General features: G+C 41.2%; 1 protein-coding gene across 1 annotated transcript in view; it reads right to left on the bottom strand.

The window, feature by feature from the left end:
- Positions 1 to 1,829: 1,829 nt before the first annotated feature.
- The window catches only part of ADGRL4 (adhesion G protein-coupled receptor L4), an 85,232-nt gene continuing 74,872 nt past the window's right edge, over positions 1,830 to 12,189 (bottom strand). Inside the window, exons 11-13 of the mRNA XM_015407104.1 lie at positions 6,438 to 6,529; positions 2,832 to 3,000; positions 1,830 to 2,237 (exon numbers count right to left, since the gene is read on the bottom strand). Of these exons, the coding sequence (XP_015262590.1) occupies positions 2,175 to 2,237; positions 2,832 to 3,000; positions 6,438 to 6,529 (324 nt within the window). The 3' untranslated portion in view covers positions 1,830 to 2,174. The remainder of the gene's footprint in view (positions 2,238 to 2,831; positions 3,001 to 6,437; positions 6,530 to 12,189) is intronic.

Below are 12,189 nucleotides of genomic sequence, written 5' to 3'. Positions count from 1 at the left end.
CCAAAGTCAGAGAATAATCAAAGAAAGTGTACTAGAGTGTTTGGGAAAACACTGGAACAAAAGCCTCTCAACATAAATATTTAAGTCACCATGAAAAGCTTAAGAAACTCTCATTAGCCTGAAACATAATAACTAAGGTCTGTGCATGTACTGATTTTATCTCAGTGCTATCTATACTGAGTTACCTCAGAAATTTTACCCCTGATTTCACCTGACATTTTGTCTCTATGTTGGATGAAATATTTTGTTAATTTGGAATAGAAACTTTTTTTGAATGTCATTTAAGTCGTATAAGTTAAAGGGGGCCCCCATTCCTTCCCTCAGTTTCCTGGGCTGAGCAAACAGCCAAAATATTATACAGTGACAGGGTGGGACAGCCAGAATAATTCAGGAAGGAAGAAAACAGACAACTAGGACAAGGGAAAGAAAAACGGAAGGAAAATCTTGCCTCTCAGGGAGAGAAAGGGAAGGGGGTCATCGTAACTGGCTTTGACATCTTTAATCCTTCTCACAGATTCTTTCTTTTAAGTGCTTCATTCAGGCTTATTTCCAGCCAATGAAAAAAAACCCACAGGTTAAAGTAGCTAGAGTTATGTGTATTTGCTATGAATAACTGCCAAGTGGGAAAAGGATTATGTAGTCGATCCAGCTAACTGATTCTCCCTTGCAAATAACCTCTCCTGTGTTAGCGTGATGCCATGTTTGCAATGGAATCCATACTTTTATTTGGAAATGTTCCTGGGTTGGGTGAAGAAGCATATCCTGAAGCTTCTTGCTTTCCAAGCATCTTTGGGGCTGATTTGGCTTGTGGCCATGACTGTACCCCCCTGTGCTAGCTAGAAATGACCTTGGGGTGCTATTTGCCCCATTGTGGAAGCATAATCTGAAGTTAATCCATACACATACGGCCCCCAATAGGGAAAATAGCACCCCCAAAGCTATTTAAGATCAATAAAATAATGTGGGTGAAAGTATAAACACCCCTCCATGGACTTTCATCCCAATCCAGATTAGATCTGCACATGCCTGCAAAGGGAACTTTAGAACACAACTTTCTACTTGTCCCCAGGATGCATGTGTGGAAAACATAATGCAAAGATAGTTCCATCAAAATAGAGGGACAAAGAAAACATTGATGCGTGGTATGTAAACAGCGTGGTACTTAACATTTTATTTTGTTAGGTTACATAGATTGCCCAGCTGCTATGCATATCAAGAAGAAGAAGAAGAGAAGAGATTGGATTTATACCCCGCCCTTCACTTGGAGTCTCAGAGCGGCTTACAAACTCCTTTCCCTTCCCCTCCCCACAACAGTCACCCTGTGAGGTGGGTGGGGCTGAGAGAACTCTGACACAAACTGCTCTTTTTCAAGGACAGCTATAGCAGAGCTTGTGACTGACCCAAGGTCACATCAGCAGGTGCAGGTGGAGGAGTGGGGAATCAAACCCAGTTCTCCCAGATTAGAGTCCGCACACTTAACCACTACACCAAACTGGCTCAGCATCCCAACTCCCATACTCATGGCTAAAGAAACTCTCCAGTTGTCCATTGTATCTCCTGTAGGCAAAAATGATATGTATTCAGTAACTCTTAACATGATGGGAATGGAAGAATGTTTCCATTTTCTTGAGCAAATGAAACATTGATTAATATACAAGATCTGAACAAGAGCAACTATACACAGCTACCCAATCTTGCTTTTAATCTGCTTGTTTTCAACAACGGACACTGAGTCTTGGTAAAAGTAGATTCTGTTTATTAACACTGTAATAGAATTTACTCTCTTTAAACACCAATAAGCAAAATTATTTTCATTACCGAGTCAGCAGGTATGACATTAAGAGCGCAGCTACTCACAAAAACTGCTTTGCACATTGGGATTACTGCCTCCTGAGCTGCAGCCATTAGCCCTGAAGAGTCCTGGGCTCCTTTAGAAGCCTTATTTGTTACACAATAAACCAGTCTGTCTTGTACAGATATGCTGTTTGTACACAATATAGTGTGCCTGAGTGTGCATTTAAGTACAATACCTATACTGGAGAGAAAGTAATTGATTTAAGAGAGATGACAGCTCAGTGGCTCATTTCATACTTTCACAATATAACATTTTCCTTCCAAAGCCTCTCATTTTTGCCTTTCTTCCACGGCACTGCTCATGTTAGCATTCCATCCATTTACCTCAAGCATCCAAAACAGCAAGGGACATTTCTGAACAACCGAATGTATTCCTCCTGGATCTAGGGTGAAAAGAGGAAATGATCATGTTGCCCTATTAGCCACTAAATATATACGTATGTTAAGCAACTTTCCAGTGGGACTGGCCTTGGAAAATATTAGGAGAGATATCAAAGAGACTTTCAGAATTTGAATTTACCTATTAACCCCAATCCATAATTAGATTATTACCAATGGGGGGATCCACAAGGACTTCCAGGGGGGCACCTAATCCCCCTTCCCCACCATTTCTTTCCCCCCCTTCCTTGAAGGCCCCCATAGTGTCTCCCTTTTTATTGCTTCCTTCTCTCCTTCCCATCTGCTCACTTTGGAATGTTCTAAAATCCAGGCCTTTTTGACTAGCTCAAAGATTGATTGCACAGATTCCTCAATACAAAACTGAGGAATTTCCCCAGGTTTTTATGTTTGGAGTTGGTTTGGAGACTGCAAATGCCTATATCAGAGCAACAATTTAGTCTTTTTTTAAAAAAATGGATGAAACATACATTTCAATAGGACTGTTGTAAACATTGTGAACATGAAATTTGAAGGATGCTGTGACTCATGTGTAAGTGCATAAAAATCAATAGCATTTTTAAGAAACAGAAAGTACTTACTTTTCGTGACAAAACACAAAGAAATATGAAGATGAACAGTCCTTGAAAGGCATTAAAGATTGTGAAAAGATATGCAGTGACCACTGATCCCTGGATAACATGGAGCACTCCAAAGATCCAGGTAGCACCAAGGAGAAAGAGGAGAGAAAGTGCCCCTCGTGCACAAGATCTAGGCAGAAGCAGGACAAGTTATCAACCAAGCATCCTTTTTTCCTGCCCAATGAAAGCAGCAAATTTTCAGCTGAAAATCCCTGGAAACAGCACTGCAATTACATGGTGCCTTCTTTAGGGTGTACTGTGGTGCTACTACCAGAATTATATACTCTTCCCTTTCTAGCAAAACATTTCAGAAAAAGTAAAATTGGATGGTTTTTAAAACACTGGCTGTCTTAATCTTCAAATCTGTTTTCTCTGGTGTACTGCAGAGCCATATGATTTGATTTTAAATCTACTGTTAGTATAATTCCCCAAGGTAAAACATATGTCTGTTATGAAGTATACCCCCTAAGAAACCTTGGAAAAAATGTATAGTATGCTCTTAGGTCAGCACATGTGCATGACATCAAAGGGATCTTCTGGCTGTTTCTCAGTTTCAGCCTTGGAGATACTGCTGGCTGTAAAACCAGACTTTCTCTTTATATTAAAAGGATTTTGCTTTTACAACACAAGAGAGCTTTAAATTGTTGCAGGGTCAGAATACTGATGCTCTAATAGCATACCAATAAATTGGCTGGGTTTGGGGCTTCTCCCCCCCCTCCCATTTTGTTATTGCAAACACACTGTATTAGAAGTATATACAGCCCAGCTCATGGAGTCTAACAAATCGCACCATGTTGTCTTGTGAACGAGCTCACTGATTAGTTTTTTCTTTCATTTTTGGTCCAGCAGTCGCTGGACTTCTTATGCACAAGGGAACTGTGCTCTAGCTCTTTTTTCTTTTGATACCATTGTTTCCTCAAAAATGAATATTTTTTTGCCTTCATTAGAAGCAGTGCACTGTGTGAAGCTGATAGGGCAAGCAGTGGAAGAAAAGTGATCAATCAAACAATTGCTAAATTCTAACTATAAATCTAGTGCAGTGAGTTGAAACTGCAGGAGTGTTTCTAAGCAACAAAAACAGTAAGTTGTTTTCAACGGTCCCTGTAGCACACTCCAGCTTTTCCAACACAAACGGTTTTCAAGGTCTCTATAAATCAGTTTTAAAGAGAATGAGTTGATGGAAAAATCATAGCAGCACACAAAGTAAAAAAAAATCTTGGGAAAAGAAAAGATAAAAAACAAAACTGATCCCACATTTCTATCTTCCCCAGAAGAAAAGTGAATCACCCAGATACCAGGTGAAGGTAAGTATTTAAGCCCATTCATTTCAATGGGAGAACTGAGGACATGCCTTACTTCTCCCACTGAAATGAATATGATTTGAACTGGACTGAGAACCAACTCAGGTTTCTCTGTAAGAAGTGTCATTCTTGATTGGAAACAACTATTTCAATCCTACTTGAAGCATGGCTTTTAAGAATTAGTTTGCTCAGTCAAGAACTGTAGAATTAGAGCTGTGCAGGGCTTATCTATAATACTCAGAAGTCCATTTCATGTTTTATTACATTTTCAGAGTACCAGAATCTAGAGGAATTTCAGATCAGGTTTTACTTAGGGCTTGGGTAAAGTGGCTAGGCAAGCTATTATGAAGGAATGTTTTTTAGGCCCAGTATTCCTGTATTTATTCATACTTTCTTTGCTTAAAAGGACCCTCAGCATATTCCTGAGTGATTGTGGCATCTTACATTATCAACCCCATACTAAATTTTCTTGGGACATTTTCCAATAAAATTAAAATAATTTAAAGAGACTTTTAAAACATTTGAATTTGCAAATTTATTTCGGGTTCTAGGGTATTGTATGCAGTGCAGAGCTCAATTCTAGACAGTAAAACCATGATCCTGAATTATAAATGCCACCAAAGTTCACTGCAAATATGCTTAGATAGAGGGAGACCACGTTTTGGTCAGCCAGGGCTCAGCGATAGCGTGTTCTCTTCAGGAGAAGAGAAGCCTTGTGTAGCCAGCCTTGAGTTAACAGCTGCTGACTGGCAGGAAAATGAGCTGCAAGCTTGTCAGGATTCACAGCCAGCAGCTGGTGCAGAGCCACCAACACTCCAGCCCTGATTCAGCAGGTGAACCTCAGATGACCATTCTCAGCCCACCAGTATCACCTACACTCTTAGAGCACCACAGAAAGAGGCACAGAACAGAGCCAGAGACAAGACAGCAAAGTGCATGCCTCCTGGGCCAACGCCAGCTACTTGCTGATAACAAAGATGAGTGTAGTTGCAGGACTGCTTCCGAGCAACTGGTTGCAAGCATGACCCTTAGGTGTGGGACTATAAAACCAACTAGGCAAGGCTGTCAGGTGTGGATGCTAAGCCATGAACTCTGCCTTGCCTGATTTCTGACCTTGACTGAATTACTCTGCTTTGCCTGACTCCAGGACCCCTGATCTTGGACTGAATGACCCTGCCTTGCTTGACTTCTGGCACCTGATGCTCGGAACCTGCAAGCCAGTATACCAGGTCACCTGTTCTGTGGGAGACTTCTTGCCCTCTACTGGTTCTTCCTGCTGCTGCTGCTGTCAGGGGGAAAATGATTGGGGAAATGGTTTGTGTGTGAATGAATGGTGTTCTGCTGATGTCATTACATCACTTCTTGCACAACCCAGAACTGATGGCATCACATCAAGCAACACTCTAACATTTCCCCTACATGATGACATTGTTTCTGGGTAGTGCCAGACATTACTGGTAAGGCCCTCCTCTAAGCTGAGTCTCCCACTGTTTACCAACCCTACACAGATATGAGTTTCTCAGAAGTATTATGAGGAGAACTCTAGCAGCCCCAAAGCTGTTTAATCATAATTTCAATTATTACTTTCAGAGAGCTTTTTTTTGGGGGGAGGGACTACCTGAATGGTTTAAGTTTCTCTTGGTCTTGGCATGAAAAATACATCTGCTATATTTTTTAGAATGAATATGAAATTTATAGCTGAATGCGAACATCCTTGTATATCGGGCTATTACTGCACTTCAGCAGTAATTTGCATCCGGATTTTCCTGTGTGGACAAGAAAATTCAGTTGAAAATGATGGCTATAGTGCAACAACAGCACAATATCCAATTATGGGTAGATGCTTTTTGGTGGTCAAAGGGGATCCTTCCTTTTTCATCAGCAGAAAATCAGGTTGAATCTAACCATATGCAGGCACAAAGATCAAACAAGCAGTTTAGAGACAATTTAGAATGCATGGACAGGAAAAGGTTCTTGGTTTTCTTTTGCAAGCATTCTTCAATTACATTTAGTCACCGCAGAGCAAATTTCCAGTTCAGTCACAGATAAGTTAACTTATCTCATGTTGAGCACAGTACTGTCTATATCAATACCTCTTTGAGAAAAATCTGATACAAGATTAAGACAAGGACTTAATATAATATACTTTTTTAATTAAAAAAAATGATCAGGAGGCAGTTATTTCTTAACAAAGTACTGCCTAGCACCAAAAGTTCTAAATGTACCACAGTAAAAAACAACAAACTTGAGTTGAAGCTGAACTTACCTTATATTTTCATAACAGCTCACTTCTGGTTTTAACATGGCTGTTTGCCGAAATACTTTATAGATAATCACTCCAAAAGCCATCAAATTAACCTGTATATTTAATTTTTTCATGTTAGAAAGATGCAAATTGGAATAAACACAGCATCTTTTGCATGTATAGCAAATACATTAAATTTTAAAAAATGTTAAGAGGAAAGGGTGACACTGACCCTCACATATTTGCTTCCTTATGTAATTGTGGTTATTTTAAATCACACTGTAAGCTGCTTTGGGCATCTTCTAGAGAGAAATGTCATTAGAAGGTTTTAAATAATTTTTTTAAAAAAAATATTAAAAGAGGACTATAATAATATAGGACAAAGCCTAACTCTGTATACATTCAATTGTATAACTGATAGCACTATTCAAATTTTTATTAATTCAACAAGTAAATCTCTAGATTTCTCGACCAGTGTTTACCCCTAAATATGAGTGCCAACTTCAAATTTATATCAACCAAACCAATATTATACAGAATATGACCTCATGGCTGGTACCTTGCCTGTTTCACCATCTCCTGAGGTGACTGGTGCATACTGGGAAATTTACAGAACCATCCCAAGCAGATTTACTCAGAATCCTACTCAAGTCTACTGAATGGAACTTGCTCCCAGGAAAATGTTCTTAGGATTGTGCTGTTAGTTCCAAGTCCTCTTGGTGTTAGGATTTCATTGTGGAAATTATTTCGTACGTTTATATTTCAGCTTTCTTCCCAGGCACTCAGAATAGCATATAAGCAGTGGTGGACTGGGATGAAAAAATGGCCCTAAGAAAGGCCATTAGATAGAGGGAGCTCCTGGCCCTGGCCCTCAGAGGAGAGCTTCATTGTTCAGGGCTTGGCTGGGTGCTCTTCTCCCCAGGCTGTGTAAGGCTTGCCAAGTCCCAAACCTCTTTTCTTGTGTTGCCTGAGGCTCAGCTGGGCTGCACACTTCCTTCTTTACCCTGTGTGCAGCAGCTGCCTCCTTCCCTGCACAGGGAACCTGAGAGCAGGAACCCGACTGAATACCTTATTCCTGATTTTCAAGCATGGTGACAGAAGGGGTCCAGTTTCTTCTTTGTGTCTCTACCATATAAGATTTCAGATTATACTGTTTATTTAATAATGGAGCATTTCAAGCCTGCATCAGCTTCATCCTTTGTGGGGAATTTAGGGGAGAATTGGAGGTGATGAAAACAAAAATTAAAACTGTTCCTAGTTTGCAAGCAAACGGCCACAACACAGAAGGCTTTGGGGTCCCCATGGGATTCCCAGTGATTACACTTTTAATAAGCAATATTCTGTGCTGATTTACCAGCACAGAGCTGAGTTTAAGACTGATCATTTGGCAGGCTCAGGAGAACTCATCTATAGATTGTAGTTCTATACTAGGCGCTATCAGTGGGTGAGAAGTGCAATATATTAGACATAGAAATAAAAGGGAATATATTGTCTAAGTTTTTTTTTTAAAAAGCAACAGATGAGTACAACAGTGAGAACACATAAAATGAACATGCTGCTGTAATGAGCCAACTCAAATTCATATTGTCTGAAAGAGAAAAGACTTAGACTTCCCAACATAAATAAATATTTACTTTCAGTGCACTGTCTAAGCGCAGTGAGGTCTATGGGCTTAGAAGGGGGTGATTCAATGTAGGATGGTTGCAAAAATGATCCATTTGAATACCAGTCATTCTACAGAGTGGACTCATACCACTACACACGCACATAATGCATGGAGTGAATCCAAATTTGAAACTTAGAAGAATTTGAACCTGGATTCTCTCCAGTTATTCTGGTGGTCCCTGGCTCCAACCATGAGTACTATGGGATTGGAACTGGTACTTGTTTGTTAAACTTTTCCAAACTCCTTGATCCCAAAGGTATTTGCCAAGGCATTTCTCTGCAAAGCTTGCTTATAGTCTTTGGAAATATTTGATCCTACAACTTTATGTGTAACAACAAAAAAGTAAAATACCTTGTAAATGAAAAGCTATTGAGCACTATGCCTTACAAAGAAATCTATTGATGTGCTAATGGTATTGAATATGTTTATAGATGGAGAGAACAACAAGTATGAATCAGTGCAATTCTAAGTTCCTTCAGAGAGAATCACAAAATCATATGATATCCTGATGTGTTAGATTTTGCATTAGGATCTAAGACTGAATTATAAGGCATCCAGACAGCTCCATATTGAGCACAAATCTGAGGAATGAAAGTTATGTCATCTAGGAATGAACCACATTTTTGCAGTTTGCTTCGTGGTTCATGGCTGAACGATGAACCCACATGAACAGGGAGGTTGGTTTGCAAACTGACCCAGTTCATATCAGTTTGTGGGCCATTTAAAGTTTAAACCCTTGCTTTCTTCTCCCTGCTGCTTTTTGCCATCTGAGCCATTTAAACCAAACAACTGAGTGCTGGGGAGCTCAGAGCCATTTAAATCCCTACTTTCTGCTCCCTGTGGCTTTTCACAGGAAGAAGAAAGCAGGGGGCCATTTAAACCAAACAGCAGAGCTTTTCTTTTGTGAAGAGCAAAAAGTAGGGCTTTAAACCCCTGCTTCCTGCTCTTCACAAACCACCACAAACTACATCAAAATTCATGGTAGTTCTTCAGTTTGCAAAAATTGCTTCATAAACCATGAACCAGCCAAAATTTGTGACAAACTTTAATTTGTTAGCCGGTTTGTGCCCATCCCTAATTTCATCCCCTGTTGGCAGTTTGCCAGCATCTTCTGACTTATCATCTAAGGTGCTCATGTAACTCTTAAAATGGCAAATACTTCAAGTAGGGATCTGGCCTACAGGTGAGACCAGGGGACTCTCCAATAGGGATGTGCATTCGGTTTGGATGAACCAAATGCACCCCTGAAAATGGCCCATTTGGGCCCCTTTCGGGCTGCTGCGGGTCGATTCAGATTCTCTGATCTGAATCGGCTTGCTGCCGAATTGCCGCCGAGATTCGGTGGCAGTTTGGCCCCATTATATCCTATGGGCCATCGAAGTCAATGGTGAAAACATAGGGTATATTCTGGGGGCTGGAGGGGAGGGGGTTTGAGGGAGAGGTTCCAAATGTGCAGGGTAGCTGCTGGAGCCTCTCCCCGAGATACCCACCATGTTTCAAGACCATTGGACTGGGGGGTTCAATTCTATGGGCTCCCAAACAGGTTGCCCCATCTCCTCCATTGTTCTCTATGGTGGGAAAAATAGTTACTTTTTCCCCACAGTGGTGTTAGTGACTCTGGGGGGAAGGGGGTTTGAGGGAGAGGCTCCAAATTTTCAGGGTAGCTTCGGGAGCCTCTCCCCACATAAACCCCTGTGTCCCAAAGCAATTGGACCAGTGGGCTCAATTCTATGGGCACCCAAACAGGTTACCCCCATTACCTCAAGACCAACGGGGGGCAGTTTCAGCCCATTTTATTTATTTATTTATTTATTTAGGCATTTTTACCTCGCCCTCCCCGCAGCCTGCATGGTTGGTGGTGTTGCTTTGCACACCACCTTCCTTGCTTGGGAAGGGGGAAGAGAGAGTCAACTCTATCAAACTCTACCTTGGCCTGACCTACTACGTCCCTGGAGTTTTGGTTTCACCATCAATTTACACAGGGAAGGGCCTGTATAAATGTTTCTTTTGGTCTTTTGGGGTTTCTATGTGGCACTGTGGCATGCTTGGAGGGACAATTGACAATGCAACAGTTAGGGCAGTAAGGGAAGAAGAAGAAGAAGATAAGAGATTGGATTTATACCCCGCCCTTCACTACCCAAAGGTGTCTCAGAGCAACTTACAAACTCCTTTCCCTTCCCCTCCCCACAACAGAAACCCTGTGAGGTAGGTGAGGCTGAGAGAGCTCTGACAGAAACTGCTCTTTTTCAAGAACAGTTCTTATCAGAACTACGGCTTGCCCAAGATCCAGCCAGGTGCAAGTGGAGTGGGGAATCAAACCCGGCTCTCCCAGATTAGAGTCCATGCATTTAACCACTACACCAAACAGGAATTCTGGAAAAAGTAGTTTTGCAGGATTAAGTAAGTCTGCTAGGATGGATGGGTTGTTAGATGATGTTGCTGAGCCCAGGTGCTTTTGGTTGTATGTGGCCATTTATGCCTCTGTCTCATTTAAGAACCTCTAACACAGGGGTGTCAAGCACAGGGGCTGGAATTGGCCCATCCAGAGCTCTTATGCAGGCCACAAGCAACTAGTGCAAGGGAGGTAACAAGAGACTGTTCCAGGGGTGGGGGGTGGGCTGAGCCACTCCAATTATAGATACGCCTGCCTACCTGAGGGACCACCTTTCCCCATATGTGCCCCAGAGAGCACTGAGGTCAGGGTCACAAAATCACCTAACTCTCCTTGGCCTGAAAGATGCCAGACTGGCCATCACGAGCCAGGGCCTTTTCAGTGGCAGCTCCACACTGGTAGAATGAGCTCCTGGAGGGCATCAGGGCCCTGCAGGACCTTTTACAGTTCCTCAGGGCCTGTAAAATGGAGCTCATCCACCAGGCCTTCGAATAGGAGCCGCCACTGACGAATGAGACATCGAACATTGAACATACTATGGCCCTGTGGTTCATCATTGGATATTGCCTCTCTTTATTGGACCATGTATAGTAACCGCCACTATCAGTATTATTAGCACTTTATGTAAATTGTTGTTTATGTGAATTTTATTGTATTTATTGATTTATCGAATTTTACCTGTGTATGCCACCTTGAACCAGTTTGCCCCAGCATAGGTGTGATATAAATTGAAAGTAATAAATAAATAAATAAATAAATCTTTCAATGCCCACCATTTCCCTTCTCAGATTGTCCCACCACATGGGACACCCTTTTCAGAGTTTCAGATTTTTGAAGTATACATTTTAATTCCTACATAAGAAAAATCTTCTTTAGGGAGGGGATTTAGAAGGGGAATCAGTGACCGAAAGAAGGAAGGAAGGAAGGAAGGAAAGAATCTATGCATCTATAAAACACACAAGCTTGTCCTTGATTCCACAGCTGAAAAGTTAGACATTGTGGTTATAGGAAAACACTGTTTGATGTTTTACGGAGCAGTAGAATACACTGATGTTTGTCTGATGGGGTAAATATATTAGTGCTTGATATTATGTAAAATAATTCTAGGCTTAGCATAATCAGCCATAATTTTTAATTGAGTGCTAAGGGTTTAAAAATACACAAAACCTGTTAATGCATATGTAACAGCTCTATATTGACTTTGAGTCACAGTCCCCATGGAATACATCTAATCAATTAATCATAGATTGGAAGCTCTGCTCAGTAGGGGGAGGCATCGAGGTTGTTCTTAGAAGGTGCTGTTTACTTTTGGTTTCTTTCCCTTTCACAGTCCCAGCCATTTCTATCATGCTGTTCTGGGCCACAAGTAAATGGTGCTGGAAGCAGTTACCGGTATGGGAACCCACTTACTGCAGCTAGGAAGGCTACAGCAAGTATGCTGTTTGTGGATGGCCAACTTTAGCTCAATGCTATGAATCAGCCCCTTGAATCCAGTGGGATTACTTTGATGTATTTTAAGTTGGGTCTTCATTTCTTCTCTCACAGCAGTGGGCTATGCACATTTCTATAGCTATGCTACTCTGAATACTCTAAGTATATTAATACAATTTATACATACCTCAATGGGGCAAAGCATTTCACTCTCATTTAGTTCTATTCTTACCCACTTTTGTTGGTAATGTATTACAAAATATATTATACCTGCCTGCAAAGTC

This window comes from Gekko japonicus, unplaced genomic scaffold, assembly GCF_001447785.1.
Source record: "Gekko japonicus isolate JY-2015 unplaced genomic scaffold, Gekko_japonicus_V1.1 scaffold3031, whole genome shotgun sequence".
Taxonomy (NCBI): domain Eukaryota; kingdom Metazoa; phylum Chordata; class Lepidosauria; order Squamata; family Gekkonidae; genus Gekko; species Gekko japonicus.
This window is presented reverse-complemented; position numbering and strand designations above follow the sequence as displayed.